The sequence below is a fragment of the Mustela nivalis genome (genome assembly GCF_964662115.1).
Source record: "Mustela nivalis genome assembly, chromosome: 19".
Classification (NCBI taxonomy): domain Eukaryota; kingdom Metazoa; phylum Chordata; class Mammalia; order Carnivora; family Mustelidae; genus Mustela; species Mustela nivalis.
The window spans coordinates 5,262,268-5,289,253 of NC_139038.1; the positions used below are offsets into that span (position 1 = coordinate 5,262,268).

A 26,986-nucleotide genomic window follows, 5' to 3' on the forward strand; every position below is an offset into this window, starting at 1 on the left:
ATTTACTTAATTATATTGTGTTTTTGTTTTGCAATTAATAGTTTTAGCTGAATCTTTCTGCTCATTCTTAACCGGCTCCTTAGAATAAATTGCTGAAAGTGGAATTGATGAGTCGAAAGTATTTGCATTTTTAAAGTTGTGAATGCATATAGATAAATCGCCCTCCATAAAGGCTGTGTTCTTCCCATCAGCTGAGTAGAGAAAAAGGCATCCCTAACCATTGGATGAACCACGTCCAAACTGCTTCCCATCAGGCTGAATGCATTCCCTATGGTTTTATAAGGAGACTGTGCTCAAATGGAATTCTTTTTAAAAAAGACTTTATTTATTTATTTGACAGACAGAAATCACACGTAGGCAGAGAGGCAGGTAGAGAGAGAGGCAGAAGCAGGCTCCCTGCTGAGCAGAGAGCCCAGTGTGGGGCTGGATACCAGGACCAGGAGATCACTACCTACTTGTGCCGAAGGCAGAGGCTTAACCAGCTGAGCCACTCAGGCGCCCCTCAAATAAAATTCTTAAGCAATACCGCTTCTGCACATCGCGCTGGGGATGAGCCTCAAAATCTGAACAGCTTTTTATTCCAGCTGCATTATCTGATCTGTAATCTAAGAATTATCTCCATCAGCATTGTGTCGGTCACCAAGTCCTCAGAGACATTCCCAGAGGGCAGAGGATTTCTGAAGCGAAGGGCTTCAAATCACAGACAATGTGGTGTACACGGCCATGGGGTCACTTGGAAAAGGTGGTCTCAGGTTTGAAATCACTTCCACGGGAAGTTCAGTCTTAAAAGCGGCGAATTTGGGGCGCCTGGGTGGCTTAGTTGGTTAAGCGGCTGCTTTCGGCTCAGGTCATGATTCTAGGGTCCTGGGATTGAGCCCCATATCGGGCTCTCTGCTCAGCAGAGAGCCTGCTTCTCTCTCTCTCTCCCTCTGCCTGTTGCTCTGCTTACTTGTGCTCTCTCTCTGTCAAATAAACAAATAAAATCTTAAAAAAAAAAAAAAATCGGCGAATTTTTGTTAGGTTGGATTCACTTTGGAATCGAGGTTGTATTTCACATTTTGTTGTGTTTCAACGGTTGACCAAAATAGGTTCAGTTGTTGTTGAGGTAAGTCTTGTCTTTTTTTTTTTTTTCTTTGAAAAACAAATGAGGAGTGGCGCCTGGGTGGCTCACTGGGTTAAGCCTCTGCCTTCTGCCCAGGTCATGATCTCAGGGTCCTGGGATCATGGGGCTCGCTGCTCAGCGGGGAGCCTGCTTACCGCCCCCCCGCCGCCCGCCAGCCTCTCTGCCTACTTGTGATCTCTCTTTCTGAAAAATAAAAGAAAAAAAAAGTAAAAAAAAAAAAAAAAAAGTAAAACAAATGACCGAATAGTCACTGTTGTATCTGCAAAAAGTATGTATTCGGATTAGAAGCTCTGCAGACACAAGATTCTTATATTAGCATCCGAGTCTTGGCGTGAGATGCGAGCGCTCTTACTCGTGTGCGGGTACTAAGGTCTCAGGGGTGGCCCGGAGCGCAGGCTGGGGTCCCTGCAGGCGTGGCAGGAAGCGGGAGCACACACCGGCTACCGGCTAGGGGATACAGCCCGAAGACCAGCCCACTAAGGCGCCTGCGCCGGAACCGCCCATCTTCTCCCCTGCCGAGCCGGAGGGGGGCGGAGCTTGCTGCAGGACCCGCCCCCGCCAGCGGCGCGGGTCTTTTGCCTCGTGAGGAGCTACTTCCGGATCCGGTGGCAGGTTCCACTGGCTGGGAGTGAGGTGGTGCTGAGCTCGCTGGCCGGCGGACGGGCGGGCTGGGCTGCGGCCCGCGCGCGGCGGGCGATGCTGGGAGGCAGCTCCGGGACCCGGGAGCGCGAGGCGGAGGGCGACGGGGCGGGGGCTGTGCCTGCGCCGCCCGCCATCGAGTTCCCGGCCGACGGCCCGGACCCCAAGTATGATGGTGAGGGACCTGAAATGCCGCGGCGGCCGTCCCCTTGCACCCGTCCACCTTAATTCCCAGGGGGGGCAGGGCGCAACGAGCATCGGCCCGGCTCCGGGGCGAATTCGGCGGGATCCGGGCTCGAACCGGCGGCCCAGCGGTGCAGTAAGGGGGGGGGGCGGCGGGAGGGCGGTCTGCGTAAGGTAAACATTTATTGCAAGGAGTGTCGGCGACCTGCTAGTTTGTTGACGTTTCTGTTCCGCGGTTTCCTCTTTGCGGATTCGGCTCCGGACGGGCTCAGATTTCCCTCAGGCCGTTTTCCAGCTCCGAGCCCTGCGGTTTGTAAACTTCTAGAAGGGGGCTTTGCAGACCTTACACGCCTAACCGTTCGGGTTCCGTGTTTTAAAGTTTGTAGCTTCTCTTGCTTTTTGCTTCACTGATGGGGGGAGCTAAAGACTTCTCATGGTGGGTCGGTTTAAAGAAAAGAAATGCCCAAGTTTTTTAATCCTTTTTTTTTTTTTTTGAGGCTTTTGGTTACTAGGAGATGACGACGTTAAGTCAGGCAAGTTATTCTGCATACAGTGAAGGGTACTTAGATCATGAACTCCAGCCAGTTTAAAGTATCCAGTATTTTATTCAGATTTTATAGGGTCTTGCATTACTGCCGGTTGTTTTGGCAGTTTTTAAAGCTAAATGGTGCTCTCAAGATTGAATAATACTGATTCAGGGAGGTTTTTACTTTATGGTGCTTTGAAGAGGATGATTACAAGGAATACACGCTCAGTTGAAACATGAAACAAGTATTCACATACAGTGGATTTGCAGTTGGAAACGGATTTGAAAATGTTAATTTATTCCTTAAGTCCTCCGATCTTCACCCATAATACTGTCTATAATTTTTTACTCTAAAGGGGGTCAAAAACAGACTGTGATGGTAATTTAAGTACATTGACAGGACGGTTTTAAGAGAACTGTTTTTTAAAATTTTTTTTCAAGATTGATTTATTTATTCGACAGACAGAGATCACAAGTAGGCAGAGAGGCAGGCAGAGAGAGAGGGGGAAGCAGGCTCTACGCTGAGCAGAGACCCTGATGTGGGGCTCCATCCCAGGACCCCGACATCATGACATGAGCGGAAGGCAGAGGCATAACCCACTGAACCACCCAGGCGCCCCTAAGAGAACTTTTTTTTTTAAGAGAACTGTTTTTTTTTTTTTTTTTTAAAGATTTATTTATTTGACAGAGAGAAATCACAAGTAGACAGAGAGGCAGCCAGAGAGAGAGAGAGAGGGAAGCAAGCTCCCTGCTGAGCAGAGAGCTCGATGCGGGACCCGATCCCAGGACCCTGAGATCATGACCTGAGCCGAAGGCAGCGGCTTAATCCACTGAGCCACCCAGGCGCCCCAAGAGAACTGTTTTTTAATAAACTGATTTTTTTCACACGTAACCCAATGTACTATGGCAGCTCAGCAATACAGGAAGTGTTATGTCAAAGGAAAAGCCTCAGCTGTAAACATGCAAAAGTCTGTCTTTGCTGTCACATTGTGATAAGGTTGTCTGCAAAGGAAAGATTATTCTGGAAGGGAGTGATCATAGATAAGCTTTGAAAAATTTCCTTCTGCTAGGTTATTAATAATACTCTTGTGTTTACATATTGGCTTTTCTTCCAAAGAGGCTCAGAATATCCAACGTAATTTATCTTTTTATGTGAGAAGTAAGGTCTATGAAAAAAATGTAGTTTCGTTTTTAGAAGACGTAGAATCAGAGCAGTTACGTGATTTCTTGAAGTCACCAGTATGATGTGAGAGGGTCACTCTGCCAGGTTAGGGTAGAGTCAGAAAATTCAAAACCTAGATGTCACTCTAAAACCTGTGTTCTTTAGTCTATTATGTAGGGAGCAACTTTGATCAAAGTTACTATGTATCCCCTCTGCCCCCACCCACCCCTGGAATAGCATGCAGCAGGAGAGCAACAGTAAACCCATTGCCAGACTCTCTGGTTTTTATTTCTTTCATCTGACCGAAGTGTTTCAGATTTTTACTCGGATTAACCCTCCACGTTCCTCTCTTACTTAATAATGGACCATTTATTTCAGATCATTATTTTCCTGAGGAGCCTGAAGTAGGTGGTCCCTTTCCTGTTTTGTCTACTCCCCTCATAGTTGGCCGAAGTCTAGAACTCTTAATTCACCTAGGATCTCATCTCATTTCTCTTTTTTTTGTAACAAGGCTTGACCTTGTCTTTCCTATTAGCTTCTTGACTCTTCCTCTACTACTTGATCAGGAGCGAAACGGGAAGCGCTCAGCTTTCGCCTTCATTTCCTTACAGTTTTACTCCTTCCTGTGTTTGAGTATTTGTGTGCTGCTCTTTTTTCAAGTTGCCATTTTCTTGGTGTACTTGGTTCATTTGACTCTGATCATTTTTTTTTTTCTTATTAAAAAGTAGGATTTTCAGGGGCGCCTGGGTGGCTCAGTCGGTTGAGTGTTTGCCTTTGGCTCAGGTCATGATCTCAGGGTCCTGGGATCCAGCCCCTCATCAGGTTCCTTGCTCTGCAGGGAGCGTGCTTCTGCCTCTGCCTGCTGTTCACCCTGCTGTGCTTGCTCTCTTGCTCTCTCTCTGACAAATAAAATCTTTAAAAAAAAAAAAAAAAAAGGATTTCCTCATTGTAGAACACAGGAAAGTGAGAGCATAGAAGCAGAAAACCCTCCAATCCCTAATCTCATCACTGTTGACAATTCAGTATATTAAAAAAATTTTTTTTTCACATTACCGAGTATGTTGAAATTATAGAAAAGCCCAAAGAAGGAAATTTAAAAGCCATAATCTCATCACCCAGAGATTACTGTTTATGTTTTAACATAGCCAGTGAAAATTTATTCACTGAGTTTTGCATTTAATAGTCTTTGTCAAAGATACCACAAATGGATTAAAGATTTCTTTCTTTTTTTTTTTTTTTTTAAGATTTTATTTATTTGACAGAGACACTGAGAGAGGGAATACAAGCAGGGGAAGCGGGAGAGGGAGAGGCAGGCTCCCCGCTGAGCAGGGAGCCCGATGTGGGGCTCAATCCCACTACCTTAAGATCATGACCCGGGCCGAAGGCAGATGCTTAATGACTGAGCCTCCCAAGCGCCCCTGGATCAAAGATTTCTGAGTTTGTCCAAATAAGATAAAAATTTAGAGGAATCATTTGGAAAAACTTAAGGAAATAAAAAAGGGAAAAGTCACCTGTGCTCACATTCCAGAGAGCTGGCTGTTAACAATTTGGTGTGTTCATTTGCAAATATTAATATGAACTGCTGTAAGCCAGGTAGATTCCTAGATACCAAGGATCAAACAGGCAGATTGAAAAATAGCATGTTCACTAGTGTTATTTCTTTTACAAATTCTGTGTATCTATAATTAGAAACCGAGGGGGCAGAGATTTTCTGTTTTGTTTTATTCTATACGTTTATATAGTTATGAAATCTACTTTTTATTTTTTTTTTAATTTTATTTATTTACTTGACAAAGAGAGATCACAAGTAGATGGAGAGGCAGGCAGAGAGAGAGAGAGAGAGAGGGAAGCAGGCTCCCCGCTGAGCAGAGAGCCCCATGTGGGACTCGATCCCAGGACCCCGAGATCACGACCCAAGCCGAAGGCAGCGGCCCAACCCACTGAGCCACCCAGGCGCCCCTGAAATATACTTTTAAATTGTGAGGATAGGCGTATGATAAATCTTTTATGTTCTGCTTCTTAAATATGATGTTATATTAGCATTTTCTTGTGAGAAATTAGCCTTCAAAAACACGAAGACCACACATTTTGTGTTATTTCAATCTTTGCCCTGTTGTTGGAAAATAAGTTTCTCTTTTATCATTAGAATTAATAGTGGGTTTGACACCTGTACACACGTCTTTGTTGATATCTGATTATTTCCTCAGACTACATCTACGGAAGTAGGATTTGTTGGCTTAAAGAAATACATTTAAAAAAAAGTTTTTTTTTTTTTTTTTTTTTAAGATTTTATTTATTTACTTAGAGAAAGAGAGAGCGGGAAGTGGCAGGCTGAGAGAGAAGCAGGAGCCTGCTTCCCTGCTGAGCAAGGAGCCCCATGCAGGGCTTCCATCTCAGGACCCTGGGATCGCGACCCGAGCTGAAAGCGGATACTTAGCCAAAGGAGTCACCTGGGCTTTTCCCCCCTGCCCCAGAAGTTTTGATACATTTTGGTAAAATGATGACTGGAGAGGTGGTGTTGGTTTGTATGAAACTATCTAGCCACACCTTCATTATTACTATCATTTTTTAATTTTTAAAATTTATTTTTTATTTTTTTATTCATTTATTTGACAGGGGGTGAGACAACAAGAGAGGGAACACAAGCAGGGGGAGTGAGTGGCAGAGGGAGAAGCAGGCTTCCCGCTGAGCAGGGAGCCTGATGGTGCGGGGCTCGATCCCAAAACCCCCGATCATGACCTGGGCTAAAGACAGACACTTAACCCTCTGAGCCACCCAGGCATCCCCATGATTATCTTTTTATACACCATCATTTCCAATAGCTGTTAATCTCCTATATGTATATAGCTTAGCAGCCTTCCAGTATTCCAAAAACAGTGTTACACCGAACATCTTATAAAACATACTTGTTGTGCTCTGTAAATACTTTCATAAAAGTATTGGAAGTGCTTAGTCAAGGCTTTGCCCATTTTGAATTCTATGATACATGTATTGCTGAAGGTTACAAACACTTTTAATATCCTGTGATTAAAAATGTCTCCTTTTCTGTGCCCATAATAATACCATAATAATCCAGGCTTGGAGTGCTTACCAACCTGATGGCAAGTTCTGGAACCACAGTTATTTTAGTATGTATGTCATTAGTTACAAGTTACCATTAAACCTAGTTGAGTTTTAATTATGCTTCATTTTATTGTCAGAGCTCTATATAAATTTTACGGCCGTTTCTTTCTCTTGTCATGTGTAGTGCAGATCTGTGTACTGGATCTGAATTTATGACACGAGCTTTACAAGGCTCTCGTTGCCTGGCCCCTGCCTCTTCCTGTCTACCCGTTCCATGTTTCCAGCACAGTTTTCTCAAACATTGTTCCTTTGTGCTGTTTGTGGTTGATTCAGTAACACATGAAATAAACAGTAAACTAGAGCTTATAATCTTCAGCCGGAAGCGCCAGCTTGTCCATCTGCTTGGTCTTGTCTGGTGGAAGGAAGATGGGCTTGGATGTCCTGTCAGTCTGTCTGCTTGCAGGTTCCTTAACCGCTGTGTGAGGTCAGGGTCCTCATCTGTAAAGCGAGAGCGGTGACACTTTCTTCCACTGGTCTGTGAGGATTTGAGGCTGTGCATGTGGACCGGTTGGCAGCACACGAGGCCCTAGATGGTTCCCATGCTGCCTTCCCCGCCCCCTTCCTGCTGCCATACTTCCTTCGCTATGCCGGCACCTGGGCTGTCCTCTCGAAGAAAGGAAGCCATCCTGTTCCCTCTTGTTCACTTGGATGTTTACTTACTCATTTATTTATTTCTACCTTGGCCCACACCATTCCTCCGTCAGCTTTCACCCTCCCCGCGACGGCATCCCTTAGCTAATCTTCCAACTTCCAGAGTCCCAACTCGACACTCAGCTTCAAGTCTGTCCCGATTAACTCCACTCGGGTTAACTCCTGTTCTGTGTTTTATTTCCTTCAATGGAAACAGTTTGTGTTTCGTTAATTAGAAGATGTTGTTTTGTCATTATGAGATATGTTTCCCGTTTATTAACATTTTTTCCCTCTTTTAACTTTTAGAATCCGACGTCCCTGCGGAACTGCAGGTGTTAAAAGGACCCCTGCAGCAGCCGACTTTCCCTTTTGCGGTTGCAAACCAACTCTTGCTTGTCTCTTTGCTGGACCACTTGAGCCATGTGCACGAGCCAGACCCGCTCCGATCACGACAGGTGTTTAAATGTTAGTAAGAAAAAAATCTTCTGTGGGGTGCCTGGGTGGCTTAGTGGATTGGGCCTCTGCCTTCTGCTCAGCTCATGATCTTGGGGTCCTGGGATTGAGTTCCGCATCGGGCTCTCTGCTTGGCGGGGAGCCTGCTTCCCCCTTTCTCTCTGCCTGCCTCTCTGCCTACTTATGATCTCTCTCTCTCTGTCAAATTAAAAAAAAAAAAAACTTAAAAAAAAAATCTGAGTATACCTTGTAAAAATGCTACGTTGTGGGTCTGAGAAAGCAGCTGGTATAGAAGCATTTGAAATACGTATTAATATTTGAATTTCTTGAACGCATTTTTATACTTACTGTATTCCTTGAATAAGTAAAAGCCAAGCACTTCTGCAGAAACTTCTGTAGAAGAAGAGAAACTTCTTTTTCCGAGGAGCCTGGTGTTGTGACTTCAGACTTAACTTTGCCCTAGTGTTTTGTTTGTGCACATCTTGTATGTGCTGTTTGTTGGTTAGAGATAATCAGTCCATCATCGAAAACAATAACTCACTGTTGTTGTCCATTCTAATCACGTTTTGCCTCTTGCCTTTGTTCTTTGTTGCCTGGCAGCAGAAGGTGATGTATGTGAATGTCAGGAGACTAGTAAGTTTACATTTTTTCTTGCTTTTTTAAAAACAGAGCTCCATGCTTTACCAGCTGATCAGGCGTGGTGAACAGATGACTGCTCAGTATCCAGTAGCTAATTCTAGATATGCTCCTATCAGGGACAGTGCCAGTTGTTCCTTCTCTATTAGAGGGTTCATCTCCAAATTATAATGTGTATAAACATAACTTTTTTCTTACAGAGGTTTCTTTTTTTAAGATTTTATTTATTTGAGAGAGAGCATGGTGGGGGCCAGAGGGAGAGGGAGAAGCAGGCTCCCTGCTGAGCAAGGAGCCCTATGTGGGACTCGATCCCAGGACCCTGGGATCATGATTTGAGCAGAAGGCAGACGCTTAACAGACTGAGCCCCCCACGTGCCCCAACGTTTGTCTTTTTTTTTTTAAATAGAGGCTATTATTACTCTGTAGTCTCTTTAAAATTGCCATTTTATTGATGGCCTTTCTGATAATAGTTTTCCATATTCTTCTTCTAGTGCTTTGCCAGACCTTTATCAAAATGGGGCTGCTGTCTTCTTTCACCTGTAGCGATGAGTTTAGCTCACTGAGACTACACCACAACAGAGCCATTACCCATTTAATGAGGTCTGCCAAAGAGAGAGTTCGTCAGGTAAGCATTAAAATACAAGCTTTGTGTATGACAGAAACATTTTAATTTCAGAACTGTATTTTAAAGCATTGTGGAATCCTAGTTACAATACAGGTTTATAAAAATATTAATTTGTTTATTCAGTAAATATGTACAAATGACTACCCATGTGTTCGGCTTATAGGCTTTGGGATTCCAGCAGTGAGCAAAACAGACAAAAGACAAAACACCTGCCCTCACGGGGGCTTATGTTCTTTTCTTTTTTCTTTTTTTTTTTTTTTTTGTCTAAGCTTATGTTCTGCTGAGGGGGCAGTCAGCAATAGAAACATAATAAAAATACATAAAAAGAAAGGGGTTGTAGCATGGTGGTAAGCATTAATGGGAAAATCGAAAGCAGTGAAAGGGCTTAGAAAATGTATGGGTTGTATACTGGGTGGCCAGTGACTGAGGTCGGGAGCTAGCTGCAGGTAAGAGCATGAGCCGTGCCCCTGCCTGGAGGAAGAATGTTCTGGGCAGAGGATCAGCCATCCCCGAGGTGGCCTTGTGCTCGGCGTTTTTGGGAAGCTGAGTGGCAGCCATGTGGCCGGAGTAGCATAAGCAAGGGGAGAGTATGGGAGAGGTCGGGCAAGGAGGGTCGGGGAGGACAGTCAGACGGACAGATAGGGATCCTGAAAGCATTTTAACGTCTTTGGTTTTTTTTACTCAGAGCAAAGTAGGAAGGTTTATAGGATTCTGAGCTGAGGAGTGACGTGATCTGACTTACATTTTAATGGGCCACCGCAGTTTCGATGTTAGGAATGGATGGAGGGAGGCAGAGGCAGAAGCAGGGGGGACAGGTGGTCAAACAGCCAGGAGGTAGTAGTAGCTTGGAGGGGTAGTAGCAGTGGAGATGTGAGAAGTGGGCCATTTCTGCTTCTGTTTTGAAGGTGAAGTCAGAATTATTTGCTGATAGAGCTCCTTGGTGAGTTCTCAGCCTTAGCAGTGGATGGCAAGACTATAGCTTTTTTTTAGTAGTGATCTTTGGTTAAGACAGAAATGTTTTCAATTGTAAACGCCTAGGTGATATTGAAAAAGCCAGAGTGTTTTTCTTTTTTTTAAATACTGTGTGAACATTTGGGACTATTAGTGTGACCTTGAATTTTGTTAGACTTCTCATTCCATGAAATTTGCCTAAAATGCTTTTTAAAGTAATTTTCTGATTTTAGGATCCTTGTGAGGATAATTCTCATATCCAGAAGATCAGGTATGTGTCAAATACTTATGTGATTGTGCGAAGAGTAAAATGTCTGAAAGAAATTAAGATTAGGAACTGATCCTGAATTCATTAGAAACTAATTTTGAAGTTAAAAATAATGTAGTTAGGGTAGTTTATCGAAGTTAAAAGCTTTTATTTTCAGAAATTAATGACTGCTCCAAGATTTGCTTTACTTCTCTTTCCCTTATGCCCTCCCTCCCCCATTCTGTGTGGATTCCATAAGCACCACCGTTTTTTGTTTTTTAATTTAATTTTTTCAATGTTTCAGTATTCATTCTTTATGCAGCACACCCAGTGCTCCATGCAATACGTGCCCTCCTTAATTCCCACCGCCACACTCACCTAACCGCTCACCCCCCTCCCCTACAAAACCCTCAGTTTGTTTCTGGAATCCACAGTCTTTCATGGTTTGTCTCCAACTCCAATTTCCCCCAATTCCCTTCTCCTCTCCTTGACCCAGTGTCCTCCGTGTTATTCCTTATGCTCCACAAGTAAGTAAAACCATAAGATAATTGACTGTCTCTGCTTGACTTATTTCACTCAGCATAATCCCCAGTCCCATCCATGTTGAAAAAGTTGGGTATTCATTATTTCTGGTGGAGGCATAATATTCCATTGTATATATGGACCATATCTTCTTTATCCATTTGTCTGTTGAAGGGCGTCTTGGCTCTTCCCACAGTTTGGTGACTGTGGTCATTGCTGCTATGAACATTGGGGTACAGAGGGCCCTTCTTTTCACTACTTCTGTATCTTTGGGGTAGATACCCAGTAGTGCAATTGCAGGGTCATAGGGTAGCTCTATTTTTAATTTCTTAAGGAATCGCCACACTATTTTCCAAAGTAAGCCCCACCGTTAATTCAGAGCTCTGATACATAGTCTTTGTCGGGGGAACAACATTGAGTTTTGGCTCTTTGTAGGAAATGCTAGTTTAAAATCTATAACTCATTAAGACATTTTTCATTAAGAAAATTAAGTAAATTTATTGTTGAGCTTAGCTAATCAACTGTTGCCCGTTAGTCGTCAGTATTCCTGCTTTAAAACACTATAGTTCCTAATTGGAATACTAGTTACTGGTAACATACTTGATTAGCGATCCCTTTGCCATCTCTTGATTCTTCCCCTTGTTGGCTTTGTTACATGTTGATTTACTTAGCAAAGAATTTTCTTCCTAGAGCATGAGAAATTTTGTTTTGGCTCATTTTTTCAAATCATCGTAATTCAGTGATCAGTAAGGTTGGGCAGGTTAGTGATACAGCGAGTGTGAACTATCCTGGGCACCTGGTTCTTTCATGTTTTAATATTGATTGGTTGTTTGTATTTCACTTCTAGGTCCAGGGAAATAGCCTTTGAAGCCCAGACTTCACGTTACCTAAATGAATTTGAAGAGCTTGCCATCTTAGGAAAAGGCGGATACGGAAGAGTGTACAAGGTTGTTTTCCACAAATCCGTTTTGACCTCCTACTCTGAGCAAATGTATTTTGAGTTGTTCTCATGATTATTATTTAAAGTGCTCTAAGGGAAGTCCCTAGAAATCATGTGTGTGTGCTTTTCACTAAGATTTGTCATCTCTAGGGAAGTGGGCAGGCTTTAACTTTTTCTAACCACATTGGTGGTTTAGGCAGATTCTGGAAACTGCATTAATTTACTTAAAAAGGTATCACGGAAGAAAGCTGTGCTTTTGTATTTTGGGCCTCCTGTGGTTCTTTTGCTAGCATTTCCATTTTTCAGACCTCGAGTCTGTAGGAGTCAAAGTCTCAGTGCAGTTTGGAAGCTTCTAGTCTAGCTGACTGTGGCCGACTTTCCTAAACATAGTAAAGACACTTGTCTTTTGCTTAAATTTATCTCTTGAGCTAGTTTGGATCCTAAGCTCAGGTTAGAATAACTTGCTTTATTTAATTGAATTTGATGGCACAAATATATTTTCTCTTTTCTTCTACTTTTTAGGTCAGGAATAAATTAGATGGTCAGTATTATGCAATTAAAAAAATCCTGATTAATGGTGCAACTAAAACAGATTGTATGAAGGTATGCTCTTTTTAAGTGTATTTATTTTGAATAATTGGGTATTTAGATCCTTTTGAAAGAGTTATGTGTGTGTGTGCATTTGGCAAATACTAGGTGTTGTGGATTGCTAAGTTCACTAAAAGTGGATCACAGTAAAATTAACATGAAAACCAAATTTTTATTTGACTTAATTTTTAATTTAAAAAAATTTTTTTTTGAGAGAGCAAGTGTGTACATGGTGGGGAGGTGAATAGGGAGAGAGAGAGAATCCCAAGCAGGCTCCGTGCTGAGCATGGAGCCCAGCGCAGGGCTCGAGCTCACAACCCTGAGATCATGACTTGAGCTGATACTAAGAATTGGACGCTTAACTGACTGAGCCACCCAGGTGCCCCTCTCTAAGCCACCTGGGTCTCCTATCCTGGATACAGTGGTGACAGCAGGACTGGACTCATTAGGAGGAATGAAATGAGAGAATGAACATATTGGGCTATGAAAAGTAGAAAGCACTAGATATGTGTCCGTTAACTTGCTGCTGTAACAATTCCCTTCTTCTCAGAAATATTCCGATTATTTTACCGTAGTTTAGATTTCTCGTTTGGATGTGTTTTTATTGTTTTGCTCTGGAACAAGTAGTATTTGATGCCATGTACATTGAATAAGTTGTCAGTAAAAGCCCGATCTAAGTGCTTTTCCTCTTCAGGTACTTCGGGAGGTGAAGGTGCTGGCAGGCCTTCAGCATCCCAATATCGTAGGCTATCATACCGCTTGGATAGAGCATGTTCATGTGGCCCAAACACGAGGTAAGCCATTGCAGATAGTGTAGCTGCGGGGTTGGTAGGCTGTGGCCCCTGAGCCGAACCCGGCCTTCTCCTGTTCAGGGCCTCCTTCGAGCTGAGAGTGTTTTCTTCCATGTTTAAATCGTTTAAAAGGAATCGAAAGAATACTTTGTGTGAAAGTTATATGAAATTCACATTTCATGTCAATGAATAAAGTGTGTTAGGACCCCAGGCTCATTCATTCTTGTGTTGTCTGTGGCTGATGTTGTACCGCCATAGCTGAACCGAGTAGTTGCACAGTCCTGGAAGGCCTGTAAATCCTACAACACTTACTCTCGGCCCTCTACAGAAAGTTTCCACCCCCACCCCAACCGGCTCAGGGCCCAGCGTAGTTGTCGTAGTGGTTGTGGAAAGGCTGTTTTTATCATTCCTAAAATGTGCCAGGCCTTTGAATAAGCAAGCTAGGATGCTTGAAGGTGGGTTTTTATTTGTTTTTTAGCAGATAGAGTTTCTGTTCCGTTGCCATCTCTGGAGGTGATCTCCAACGAAGAGGATGACAGGTATGTGCACCGGTGTAGTTTGACACGTTAGATATAACCGTTCACCTGCCCTGGGTTTTCTTTGTCTTTTTGCTTGTTTTCGTTACAAAATGTTAAATGGCTGCTGCTTCTCAGCTATAAATATTGTTGCTAGAGAGATCTGATGCCAGGGGCTTCCACAGTTTCCCAGTGAGATATATGTGGGCATGAAGGGACAGCTGAGTTACTCTTCATCTTTTTTTACATTGATTTTTATCTTTGCCATTTTTTTTCCCCCTACAGAAGTCAGTATGTTCAAAATGATGAAAGTAACAGCTCATCCATTATTTTCGCCGAGTTCACATCAGAAAAAGAAAAGCCCTTAGGAGAATCTGGCCTTGACAATCAGAATAACAGATTGGTGAACTACAGCACCAACTTAATCACAAGGGACACCAGTGAACTCGAGTCATCCAGTTTGCTCCCAGGAAATGGTTTGGTGGACTTGCCTTCCAGATCGATTGTTGAACACCCGCTGCCACTTAGGCATCATTCCGACTTGGAAGAGAATTTCACATCCACTGGGGAATCTTCTGAAAACTTAAGTTTGTTGGGGCAGACAGAGGTAGATCACTTTCCCAGAATCTTCTGATGATTTGATACTCACCCATGGTCGTAGTGTGGAGGACCCTTGACTAGATGTGGCCTCCCTTTCACCCCAGCTGACTGCGTGCCTCCCCCCCGCCCCCACCGGCTTCCCTTTCTTACTTTTCATCTGTCTTTGTCACCCTTTCACCTCCCCAAGTTCCCCTAGCCTGTGGCCCTTGTGTTGGGTCTTCTCTCCTTTGCGTAGTTAATGCCTGCTGATCCTTTCCTGGGCACTTCGATTCCTCCCAGTTTTTGCCCCCTGGAGTTGGAAACATTGTTCACACTGTTTCTGGCGTGTGTTCATATCATGCTATGCAGATATAGTTATGCCACAAAGGCCTTCTCTATTTTGGAATGTGACTTTAAGAGAGGAGAGGGGAGATCAGGTCTGTTTTTCAGACCACTCTCATTGACGATCACTCCCGTAGGCTGGTGAGACTGCCACATACTCTCACCAGTGTGGAGTCTTCGTGTTAAAAAGGACCTTGAACGCTAACAAGCCTCCGTATACTCTGGCATGCTGGGATCACAGAACCGTGTATGCCATCTGTGTACGCACGTGCAGAATTAATTCTTGTGGCCCAGGGTTATGTGGCTCTGTGCATGTGCTTTTTATGAGACACAGAACTTGGAACAGAGTCACCTGAATACACAGGACTTGAGTTTGAGGGACCGTTCACCAGAACCGTTCCATTTCTCCACAGTACCTCTGGGAAACTTTCCTTGGTTCCTAAACGCATGCGCTATCTATCATGAGCTTAAGTGGGTGCTTGCCTTTTCTTTGGACAGAGCAAGCCTCCAGAACACACATCTACTCTGAGGTGCCCAGAGAGCAGTCAGGTGGCACCCAGCCATTCTCTGGTGCTGTGCCTGAGCTTTAGAAACCATGTGTATGGTGAGCAGGCCCGATGCTTTCTGCATGAGGGCCTCAGTGTCCTCGTTGGGAGCTCATCCCACTCCGCAGCCAAGTCTCCTCCTGCCTGCCCACGTCCTAACGCACTGTTTGAGGTATTCCTTTCTTCCTCTCTCTCCTTCACTTGACTTTGGGCTTCTTGGGCAGACGTGTGTCTGTCGTCTCTTTTCCTGAGCCACGCGGCCCCCTGCTTGGTCTGGCAGAGGCAAGTACCTGTTGACTGCATGCGTAATGCGAGCAAGTCGTACCCAGGTGGGAGCCGGCCGTGTCGTCCCCCAGGTGCAGTACCACCTGATGCTGCATATCCAGATGCAGCTGTGCGAGCTCTCGCTGTGGGACTGGATAGTCGAGAGAAACCAGAGGAGCCGGGAGTGTGTGGACGAGTCTGCATGTGAGTACCAGTGGGTCTGGGACAGTGGGCTGGGGGATGGGGCCCCGGGCAGGCCTTCCGATGTAGGAACTACCTGCAGGTGCTTAACACTGGAGGGGAGGAGGGAACAGAATCACCTTTTTGAAACAAACCATTGTGCTTATTTCACCGTTTTCAAGAACATCCAGGTATTTGGAAGTTAATTGTCTCTGAGATGAAGACATAGTTTGTAGATATCCAAGGAGTTCTGTGCTAGAATTTAGGTTAATGATTTGGGTAGAAAAGGTCTTTTAGAATTTATTTATTTATTTATTTATTCGAGAGAGATCACAAGTAGGCAGAGAGGCAGGCAGAGAGAGAGAGGGGGAAGCAGGCTGCCTGCCGAGCAGAGAGCCTGATGCGGGGCTCGATCCCAGGACCCTGAGATCATGACCTGAGCTGAAGGCAGAGGCTTAACCCACTGAGCCACCCATACGTGATAGAACCAGGCTTGAATCCTGGCTCTCACACTCGCTGGCGCTGAGGTTTGGGACAGGTCGGGTAAGTGCTCTCAGCCTGTTTCCTCCGCTGTGAAATGTGGATCGTCGCATTTGATGGGGTGTGGTGATTGATGGGCTCAAGGCAGAGGATGCGTTGCCGAGGGAATGGAAGCTCTTCTTACCTGTAAAAGGCCCTATACAAGGGCCCGCTGTTTGGCTGTATTAGGTGGGTTAAAATGAGAACCTGCTACAGACCAAAGGAAGGTAGTTGTTCTGAATGGCTGTGAGAGTCCCAAAGCCCTGCTTCATCTGTAGACAGGAGGCTGCCGCTCCAGCGTGAGGGGCGTGATGGTAAGTGGGCCTGCTTCCCCCTCTCTCTCTGCCTGCCTCTCTGCCTACTTGTGATCTCTCTGTCAAATAAATAAAATCTTAAAAAAAAAAATAGATGAATTAAACCATCCCCCCCTTCCCCCCATACTTTGGTTTTCATTTGTCAGTCATTTTGGAAAATGGAACATTTCAGATCTTCCGCATAATGGGAGCTCACTCCTTGAGTTAACATGATTTATCTTTTTTCTGATTCCATAGTTTGTGACGATGTCTTTAATCCGCAGTAGGCTTAGGACACCAGATTTATTAGTGCTCAACCCCAGAGTGTCGGGTTGAAGGAGATTTAGACCCTAGTTTTATCCAGTCATCTTATGCCTGAGAGTTGTTTACAAGGTAATTAATACAGGGGCTCCGGGTGACATTAGTGACACCAAGTCCCTTCACGAGGGCACTAGTTCGTGATGGTTTCTTTGCAAGCTGAGGGGCCCTTCCTGCTGATTTTTAACCATTTTGGAGTGTTGACCTTGTTGAAAATCTGAATTATGGTAACGGATTTAGAACCATCTGACATTTAGATGTTAATGCAATGGGTAAAAAGAGAAATAAAAGTTCCTTTTTTCCTTCAAGGTCCTTACGTCATGGCCAGTGTTGCAACAAAAATTTTTCAGGAATTGGTGGAAGGTGTATGTTACATACATAACATGGGAATTGTACACAGAGATCTGAAGGTAAGTGCTTCGTATCAGGGAGGATGTGGTGTTGGTTCATGAATTAAATGAAATTACCCTCTTTTCATTTACTTAGGGGGTATCATTGTTTTTATATAAATCATCCCGTGAGTCCAGAACTCTAGGTTCAATTTATTTTATTTTTTTAAGATTTTATTATTTGTCAGAGAGAGAGCAGTGAGTGAGCTGCAGGCAGGGGGAGAAGCAGACTCCCTGCTGAGCAGGGATCCCTATGCGGGGCTCGATCCTGGGACCCTGGGATCATGACTTCAGCTGAAGGCAGATGCTTACCCAACTGAGCCACCCAGGCATCCCTAGATTTAATTTAAAGGCAGCGATCTTTGGGCATTCAGAAGTTCTCTGTAGAGAATAGTAGTGTTTTTCGGGTAGTGAGTGTGTTTTGGGTGCTCATGTAATAGATGATGTTAAATGTATTTAATGCTGATGAAAATCCTCATGTTATTGTAGCCTCAGAGGTAAAATGTGCTTCTACAGTTATGTAACATAAAGGAAATTTGACCTGGGCAATTTTTTCCTGCTGTTTAAAATAATCTATGATTATTCCAGTTTTTATTCACCAAAGACTGTCAAGGGACAGAAAATATATTTACTTCTTTGGCAGAAGAGTTTTAATATGTTTACTTTTTGAACAAAGGAAGTAGATTGTGGAATATGCCTTTAAAGGAATATTTGGGAACAAAAAGTTAATGTGCAAATCATTTTATTTTTTGAAAAAAGTTTAAGAACCAATTTGTACCTCTGGGAGGTACACGGTGATGAGTCGAGTGTTTTCTGGGTATGAGTCTAGCCAGAGAATGGGGTGTGAGTTCCTGAAATTCTGTGGCTGGTGAAACTTTGAGGTCCTATTTCAAGAGGTAAGCTAAGTCATAATAACCATATAGAGAGTTCCAGATCTTCACTGGGAGAAGTTGCTTTAAGTGTTGTTTGTATTTGTCACCGTAAATGTTTCTGATGTGTCTTTTACAGATGTCCTCTAGGGATAAGGGTTTTTGAGCTAACTTTATTAGGGTTTCCCTTAAGAGGCGGAATTCTGGTAGCATGATTCCTGCAGGTAGAATTCCTTGGTTATTGGTCAGTCTCAGAGGGTAGGAGCGATAGAGAAGCCTGGCGAGGAGCCCCGTGTCCCTTATGTTGGAGCTGCGCTGGAGGTACATGTATATTGGAGACTCCCCGTTTCTCGTTAATATGTTAACGTTTGCTTCAAATTCGAGCAGGAGGTTGATGATGGCCTCTCTGCCTCCAAAGCATGCCTCATGGATAGCTGTTTGACCTTCGTGGTCCTGGGCATTTACTTTGGCTCCGTGAATTAGCAGCAGACGGATGCAGCCCACCCCCGCGGCCAGCAGCCTGCCTGCTTTGCTCGATGCGGTGCACACCGCCAGCTTGAGGGCCGTGCTCCCCGTGGAGGACACGGCGCAGTTCACGAGGGCGCCACAGGCGATCAGCGTCTCCATCATCTCCTTATTCAGTATGTCGGCAGCCATGTGCAGGGGTGTCAGGCTGGATTCGTTAGCAGCGTTGACGTGGGCGCCATTTTGGGCCAAGATGGAGAGGACCGGGTAGGTCCCGTAGGTTATGGCCAGGTGCAGGGGGGAAGGTTTGTTGCTGTTGTCCACTCGAGCGTTCACCTGAGCTCCGTGTTCGCACAGAATGCGGAGACACAGCACAGCATTGCTCTGAATGTCTGTCAGGATCCTTTGGATTCTGTTCCCTGGTTTTGTCCACGTGGTAGAAGTGATTGGCCAGTGCAGTAGCATCAGGTGAAGTGCAGTGAGGCCTCTCGTGTCCCTAGAATAGTGATTGACGGCAGATTACACTGTATTCATATGGAAACGGTTCTACACAAAGAATTAGTACCTAAGGCAATGTTTGTTTAAAGTGATTCCCCAGGGGCGCCTGGGTGGCTCCGTGGGTTAAGCCGCTGCCTTCAGCTCAGGTCATGATCTCAGGGTCCTGGGATCGAGTCCCGCATTGGGCTCTCTGCTCAGCAGGGAGCCTGCTTCCTCCTCTCTCTCTGCCTACTTGTGATCTCTCTCTGTCAAATAAATAAATAAAATCTTTTAAAAAAATAAAGAAATAAAGTGATTCCCCATGCCTGCTTCAAAGAAGTGTTTGTAAGTCTGCATTGGTTTCTTGGAATATAACAGCATTTCAGGGGAGCTCAGGTGCCATGAGGGATTTACAATGGCCATCATGTGCTCTACTGAAATCTCAGGGTTGCCTCCAGAATTCCTTTATTTTGTCAGAGAAAAGGCAAAGTTTGTTACAAACACCTGATTGCTTCGCTGAAGTTTGAAACTGATTTTTAGTTTATGTATATTTATTTAACAGAAGTCCCCACGCTAGGGAAATGGTAACCATCACCGAGTCCCTTTGTAGGGCTCGACCGCCCAGCATGACAGACATGAAACGTCTGTTATTGAAGTAATTAGGTCAGTGTTGCAAATGGGCAAAGTTCTAAGAGGTAGGAACGCCCTAGAGGCTGCCTAGAGGAGCCCCTGTAGGGGAGGGGGTGCGGTGGTGACGTCCAGCCCTGGCGGACTGGGAGAGGGTCTGCAGAGCTGGGCAGGGCCATGCCAGGGTGAGGGTTCCAGCCAGCCAGGCCAGCGGGCTCTTCTGGAGCATGCTGAGGATTTGGGGCTTTCCTTTCTGTTAATGTTCTGGGGGCAAGAAGTTGTATAGTGTTCACACCATGTGATTCTTTGTTGGTACTTGGTGTCAGGCATTGGTTTAGGTGGTGAAGACTATTGGTGCACAAGATAAACTCATCTTTGATGAAGTGTTCTTTCTGGTGGTGGGGATTAACAAGAAAATGCATTGTCTGTTTCTGTTAACTTATTTTCCATACCTGACTGAGGGTTTGAGCTCCCTGAGGGCTGTGGCCGGCACTGCATGCATTTTCCGCAGCATCCCTGCTAAACGCTTGAAGTGGGCTGACTGGCTTGTGTTCCTGCATCACTACCGGTTTTTCCCAGTACCTCGTCTAGTCAGTAAGGAGATTGGTTCATTCAAGACATGGTCATGGTATTTTGGAGTCCATAACCCCGAAGAATGGGTACATCCAGACATGACCAGGGAGAGGAACATGTAAATCATGTGTCTCCTCATTTAGAACTGATCGCTGTTGAGTTCACTTACCTGACTTCGGGGTCAGCGCCGTGTTCCAACAAACAGAGCAAACTTTGTGCCTTGCGGTGTTCGGCGGCCAGGTGAATGGGGAGGACGGACTGCGTCTGCTTTGGGGGAGAAAGCAGAGCACTTTACACGTAGGCCTGTGCAGGGAGAAGCAGTCGTCGTGTACGCCTGCTGTGTCAGAGGAAGTAAGTGTATTTAGCATCTCAGGTCAATATTTTTCTGGTGTATGCATTGAAATTTTCTTTTTGAGTGTTTGAAAAGAGCCCAAACCAGTGAGACTGATAAAAAATCTGTGTTTTACAGAAATGCATGTTTACCCATGCAACAGAACGAAATCACATAAAGCTTTGGAAGTTGATTCTCATGGAGAGCTCATAGTGTAAAATTAATGGTGATTGCTACTGAGTCACTTAGTCCTTAAATTAACCCACAGGGTGATTGACAAAGTTGGTTTTGTGTTTTTTAACACTTTGTCAAAGTTGGGGCGCCTGGGTGGCTCAGTGGGTTAAGCCTCTGCCTTCGGCTCAGGTCATGATCTCAGGGTCCTGGGATTGAACCCCTCGTTGGGCTCTCTGCTCAGCGGGGAGCCTGCTTCCCCGTCTCTCTCTACCTGCCTCTCTGCCTACTTGTGATATCTGTCAAATAAATAAAATCTTAAAAAAAAAAAAAAAAGACTTTGCCAGAGTCATAATATCAGCAGTAAAACCTGCATTTCCAGGGTTTCAAAGATAGTACAGCGTGTCTTCTGTGACTAGCGGGGTTATTTATTCCGGTTCTTAAAATGCATCTATAATAAGCAGTGACTTTTATGGCATGACTGCAAGATACGGGAAGGCAGGGTAAAGGAGACAGGGACTTTTGGGGGAAAAAAGATTAAATCTAAAGGTAATAATCATTATAAAAACTTAGAAAAATGAAAAAGCGTATGTAAAAAAAGAAGAAAAATAATTCCTTCATACAGATGTAATCACCACTGGTATATTTGAGAGAACGACATTAATGGTCCACCAGCCAAAAGGATTCTCATCTTTTCTCACATCAGCGTATGTGTGGCAATGGGAAGAGGGGTGCGCAGACTTGGAAGAGCCCTCCCTGGGCGTGGAGGGTGCTGGAGGCAAACTGTCCCACCACCGACCGGCACGTGGGGGTGCCTGGGAGGTTTAATGAGCTCACGGCAGCTAGGTTGTGGGCCTTCCGAAGTGTGGTGTCTTTCCCCTGCAAGTGACAGAGCAGAGCGGCGGGTACCTGGTTCAGAAGCAGTCGGTGGCTGGTGGGGTTGGCCAGAATGGTCATGGGCTGGTTGACGGGGTGGCTTCTCAGAAGCACGTGGATTGTCGCGCAGTCCTCCCTCAGGATGGCTTCATGGAGTTTGGTGTGGAGGGCGGCAGCCGGCCCTTCTTCCAGGGCCTCTGCACCGCTGGCGACCAGCTCCCTGCTGCCTCGCTTGGTTATGTTGCCCATGAGCAGAACTTAAGAGTGGGGACCTGGAAGTTCAGGGGACACACAGGACAGAATCGTTCCATTTCAGTCTCATTGTGATCCCTTCAGTTCCATTCTAGAACTGTTCTAGAACTGTCCAAAGTCAGATCTGTGAACACGATTCATTTTTATCTCAAACCCAACTTCTTCAAACTTTGTTCCCAGGTCATACAGTGCCAAACAGAAGGAGGGTTTTTTTGTTTGTTTAAGATTTTATTTATTTTTTAGAGAGAGAGCTAGAGCACTGGCGGGGTGAGGGGCAGGCAGAGGGAGAAGTGGGCTCTCAGCTGAGCGGGGAGCTTGTGTCGTGCTTGATCCCGGCACCCTGGGATCATGACCTGAGCTGAAGGCAGACGCTTCAAAGAAGGAGCCACCCTGGCACTCCCTGAAGCAGTCTTTGGGACTTGACTCAATCACAAAAACATGCCCAAATTATTATCTTAGACATAGGGTTATTTCTGTGTTCTCTTCCATTTAGCTGTTTTAAAAAAAAAAAGCTAAAAGAGGAATTTACATGAAAATAAAAAATTAAAATTAACTACATTTAAAGTAAGAAAACCTAACTAACATAAATATATTTTCGTTTTGAGTGTAGACTCCCCCTCCCCCAATATGGGTACAGGATTATTTCCACTGGGAGAAGTTTGGGGTCTGTCCCAGTTGCTTAAATGGTGCAAAACGCATACCTTTCCTAGTGTGACCTAGTTGCCCCCAACCCTGGCAAACATAAAAGAATCATCGAGGAGCTTTTAAAAAATACCAAAGTTTTCTCATTAAAAATTTGAAGAAAATCAGTCTTTGACTTGTTAGAGAGGACAGTTGTTTCTAGAAGCTTCTCTGGGGGCGCTTGTGTACAAGGTGTGCTCTGCGTTAGTGGTTCTCAAACTCGGAGTACCATGAGGACTTTTACATAATATTGCTGCCTGTGTCCACCCACAAGATTCTGATTATATTGGTCTGCAGAATGGCTTGGACGTTGGGACTTTTTTTTTTCAAGCTCTCCTGGTAATTCTAATGTGCAGCCAAGTTTTAGAACCACTGCTCTGATTTTTAATTTTTGAGGGGCTCCTTGCTCCCGAGTTGAAAACTTTTAACATCTACACATTTTTACTGTTTTAAGAATACCAAGGAGTTGTTCTGTTTGTTTACAGCCCCGAAATATTTTTCTTCATGGCTCTGATCAGCAAGTAAAAATAGGAGACTTCGGTCTGGCCTGCGCAGACATCATACAGAAGAACGCAGACTGGATCGCTAGGGATGGGAACAGTAAGTTTATTCGGGTTGCTTTCTTTTCTTTTCTTTTTTCTTCTCTGCTCGTTTCTTTCTTGCTTGCTTTGAGAAAAAAAGAAACAGGACTGAACTCGTCAGTATTTAAAGAGACTCTTAGACTTAGTGTAATCTCAAAAGTAAGGTAAAGACAAAAAGCAGCCATCGTTCCCTACAGTGCTCTGCTCGAGTCCGTGTTCCTTAGTATTGACAGTGGGAACTCTGCAGTGTTTAATATTTGGCTTTTCAAATTACAGGGACACCCACGCACACGTCCAGAGTGGGTACTTGCCTGTATGCTTCACCTGAGCAGCTGGAAGGATCCGAGTATGATGCCAAGGTAGTACGTGCTGCTTTCCCCCATGGCTGGGCTTGCTCTGCTGGCCTAGTGACAAAAGCACTGTAAGTGCAGTGGAAGGTCTCGTGTTGAGGTGTGTTTGGAGGAAACAGAGTAGGGTAGGTTGTCTGTTATATCACACTGCCGCTAACAGGAAACCTCACTTTTTACCTGAATCTGACTGCATCTCCAAATCTGTGGGTGTCCTAAATTATTTGTCACAGTTCACGTCAGGAAGCCAGAATTCCCAGAAGCCTGTTTCTGCCTGTCTTTCTTCTGTTCCCACAAACACACGCTCACTGATGTAACAGGAAGTGTGGCGCTTGCCTCCTTTTGAAGCGGAATGAAGATACTGAAGAGTTTTAATCCATTTTGTTCCTTGAGGGAATGGTAAAGGAAATCCTTTTCTCAAAAGAACAGCCTAATAAGTTTTCTTCCTTTTGATGAATCATTTAGTTTTTTTAGTGGCAGGGCGTGAACTGCCAGAAAAAGACCATGGTTCTTCCTCAAATCCTACCTGGTAAAGACCTTCCTCAAAAAACGATTTCAGGAAAAGTAGCACAGATTTGATGCAGTGTCTTCAGCTTTACCAGAATGATTCGCTGTGTGTGGAGGCAGAGGGGAGGGGGGCAGGCCTCGGGGACACCAGCCCCTGCAGCTCGGCCCAGCATGTGTAAGCGCCCATCTCTCGGGCAGGCCGCTCCTTACCGGGATGGTCAGGGAGTGTTGGGGGGTCACTGGTACGGCAGTGACTGGGCGCTGGGGTTCTCCCTGCCCCTAACCCCGCTGGCCTTTGTGCCTGTGGATGCCCCTTCTTGATATTGAAGAGATGGGGATTGTGACGGTACCAGTCAGCTGTCCCTCAGGGCCATGATTCTAGGCAGCAGACGCTTGGCTCTGCGAGGGTTAAGCTCACCCCCTGTGTTCCCTGCACTGTAGGGTCTGTAAATTGATCGTCCTTAGAAATCCTCTTGTGTTTGAGAGGGTGGTACACTGAAATGGAGATGTTAGTCTCTTTTTGTGTTTCACCACTAAATTCTCTCTCCCCTGCTTTTTCCAGTCAGATATGTATAGCTTGGGTGTGATCCTGCTAGAGCTCTTTCAGCCGTTTGGAACAGAAATGGAGCGAGTACACGTTCTAACAGGTTTAAGAAGTGGTCAGATACCTGAATCCCTCAGTAAGAGGTGTCCCATGCAAGCCAAGTATATCCAGTACTTAACGAGAAGGAACGCATCTCAGAGACCGTCTGCTGTTCAGCTGCTGCAGAGCGAACTTTTCCAAAATTCTGGAAATGTACGTACATACATTTTTTTCTTTCTTTCTATTTTTTTTTTTAAAGATTTTATTTATTTGACAGAGAGAGAGATCACAAGCAGGCAGAGAGAGAGGGGGAAACAGGCTCCCTGCCGAGCAGAGAGCCCGATGTGGGGCTCGATCCCAGGACCCTGAGATCATGACCTGAGCCGAAAGGAGGGGCTTTTACCCACTGAGCCACCCAGGTGCCCCTCTTTTTTTTTTTTTTTAAAGTAATTTTTATACCTAAATCCATAGTCCTGAGATCAGGAGTCACATGCTTCGCCGACCTAGCCAGTTGGGAGCCCTGAGGAAAATACTGAGGAAAACGTGAAGCTTGAATTAGAATTTAAATTGTGAATCCAGTTTCATGAAGAACAGTTGAGCTTAGAGTAAGGTTTATGGAATTAAATTCATTCTCATAGTTCCCAGAAGCACAGTCTTCATAGTCCCAAGTAAGCGGGTGAGCACGGCCAACGTACCACATCAGAATCTGCGTTTCATGAGATCCCCAAGTGATGTGCCTCCACAGTGTGTGAGCCACAGTGCGTTACATGCACTGGTCCTCCGAGTGTAGTCGCCAGGCCACCAGCATAAAATCCTTGGGGACCAGATGGACTTCTCAGGCCCTCTCAGCTGCCCTGGCCTATTAAGGGAGAAGTCTGGGGGCAGAAGGGGCCACGGCCCTTGTGTAACAGACACCTGAAGTCATTCTGATGCACACTGGTCTGGGTGCTGTTTGTAGTAACTGTCCCGCTGATTTATTTTCTGTTTAAGGCTAAGTTTCGTGTAAAATCGTGAATTTTACTAGCACAGTGGTAAACAGGAAGGTGTAGTGTCTTTGGAAACAGCAGATGTAGTGATTAAATCTATCTCCTGCTATGGGAGGGATTTTCTAACTCCCAGTTAAGTTAGCTATTAGAGACCATAGTTATTTGGCATTTATGGTGTTTGTCTCGTAGAATTTTTTATCAAACAGCCTCCACATGCCTATAGAGAGAAAACCTGTGTGGACAGGCGGTCTTTGGTTTGCGTGATCGTTGATTACAGGACTGTGAAAATGACCACGCTGAGCTCAGACCACGCAAGGGGATTTTAGTAATCCATGGGAAGTTACGGCTGCCCTGTGACCTTCCAAAAGTGTTTCTCAGAATATTAAAAATTCAGTTGCAGAGGTATGTGGAAGTGAAGCAAGTGGTAAAACTATTTATTTAGTGCCCTGCAATTAAGAATTGACGTGCTCAAGAGTAGTTTGAACACCACCTGCCCGTAGCTCGCCATAGAACCTAGGATACAGAGTGGGGGTTTTTTCTAGGCCTTGGTGAACTGTCCACTCCTTTCTAAGCTTAGAGCAGCGGCCCAGGTTTTATCCTTGGCACTTTCAAAGTTGTGAGAGACCTCTGTGAGGTCTTTCAGTGTGAATTTTACTGGTGTCAGTTTCTCTGGGACATCGTCATCCTTTTCCTCATTTCTGCTAAGTCTTCTTCGCCCAGTCCTGGGGCTGCACACCCCGTGTGTCCGGCGGCAGGAGCAGCACCCCCTCGGCCGGCCGTTCCTTCTCTAACACCACACAGAGCAATTTGATGCCGCCACCAGCCTCCTTGCTTTCCCTTAGCTTGCTGCTCTTCCATCTTTGTTGGCTAGTCCCACGTTGTCAGGATACACGGAGGCAACACAGCTACACACATGCCGTGGGTGTGTGCCGTGAGAAAGTGATGGCTGGCCCCTGGTGGCGACATGTGCCATGGGCTGAGGCGCCGAGTTAGTAACAGAGCCTTGAAGACCCAATGCTGATGTGGCTTCGCGAACTGCGGGGCCTGGAATTCAGGTGTACCGGGCAAAGGGAGGTAGGCCTGTGTATTTAAAATGGAAGAGGCCATTTTAATGGAACTTAAAATTTTCTCTTGACAGGTTAATCTCACTCTACAGATGAAAATACTGGAGCAAGAAAAAGAAATCGAAGAACTAAGGAAGCAGCTGAGTCTCCTTTCCCAGGAGAGAGGGGCCAAGGACCGCATGAAAGACGGGGGTGTGCCTGACCTGCCGTAATCAGGCTCCGTGAATGAGAATGTGGACTTCTGGGTCTCTGGACCACTGAAATGTAAACTTTGTCACTGTTAGATAGGTTGTACAATTCTATTTAGTGAGCCTGGATAAGACTTATTAAAGTTGTAGAAGTTCTCCCAAACTGTGTCCTTAAGGAATTCTTTTATGATCCAGCACTTTGAACTGAAACCTGCTCGAAACAAAACCTGTTTTGCTCTTTTCCTGCTCGTATCCCACAAACTCCTGGTTTTTAGTATCACGGTCCGGTCTCCGAGATTTAGGCACCGTCCTCAACTCTTTCCCT

At 45.0% G+C, this 26,986-nt stretch overlaps 2 protein-coding genes across 4 annotated transcripts; one reads left to right on the forward strand and one right to left on the reverse strand.

Moving 5' to 3' along the window:
- The first annotated feature begins 1,720 nt into the window (after nucleotides 1-1,720).
- EIF2AK1 (eukaryotic translation initiation factor 2 alpha kinase 1) lies at nucleotides 1,721-26,824 on the forward strand. Of its 2 annotated transcripts, none has more exons than XM_082713936.1 (15): nucleotides 1,721-1,937; nucleotides 7,693-7,851; nucleotides 8,967-9,100; nucleotides 10,285-10,322; nucleotides 11,668-11,767; nucleotides 12,283-12,363; nucleotides 13,043-13,142; nucleotides 13,618-13,678; nucleotides 13,940-14,261; nucleotides 15,477-15,588; nucleotides 17,004-17,104; nucleotides 22,891-23,005; nucleotides 23,263-23,345; nucleotides 24,403-24,636; nucleotides 26,548-26,824. In XM_082713936.1, the coding sequence occupies exons 1-15, from the start codon at nucleotides 1,820-1,822 to the stop codon at nucleotides 26,683-26,685; spliced, it is 1,896 nt and encodes a 631-aa protein (XP_082570062.1). In that variant the 5' UTR covers nucleotides 1,721-1,819; the 3' UTR covers nucleotides 26,686-26,824. The 2 variants fall into 2 exon arrangements, with proteins under 2 accessions (XP_082570062.1, XP_082570061.1); XM_082713935.1 differs by lacking the exon at nucleotides 1,721-1,937 and adding an exon at nucleotides 1,974-2,254.
- ANKRD61 (ankyrin repeat domain 61) lies at nucleotides 17,231-21,847 on the reverse strand. 2 transcript variants are annotated; one of them, XM_082713938.1, is made up of 3 exons: nucleotides 21,506-21,847; nucleotides 20,264-20,358; nucleotides 17,231-18,913 (listed from the first exon to the last, which is right to left on the reverse strand). In XM_082713938.1, exons 1-3 carry the CDS (start codon nucleotides 21,719-21,721, stop codon nucleotides 17,968-17,970), a joined length of 1,257 nt encoding a protein of 418 aa, XP_082570064.1. In that variant the 5' UTR covers nucleotides 21,722-21,847; the 3' UTR covers nucleotides 17,231-17,967. The 2 variants fall into 2 exon arrangements, with proteins under 2 accessions (XP_082570064.1, XP_082570063.1); XM_082713937.1 differs by having other exon boundaries at nucleotides 20,264-20,361.
- Nucleotides 26,825-26,986: the final 162 nt, after the last annotated feature.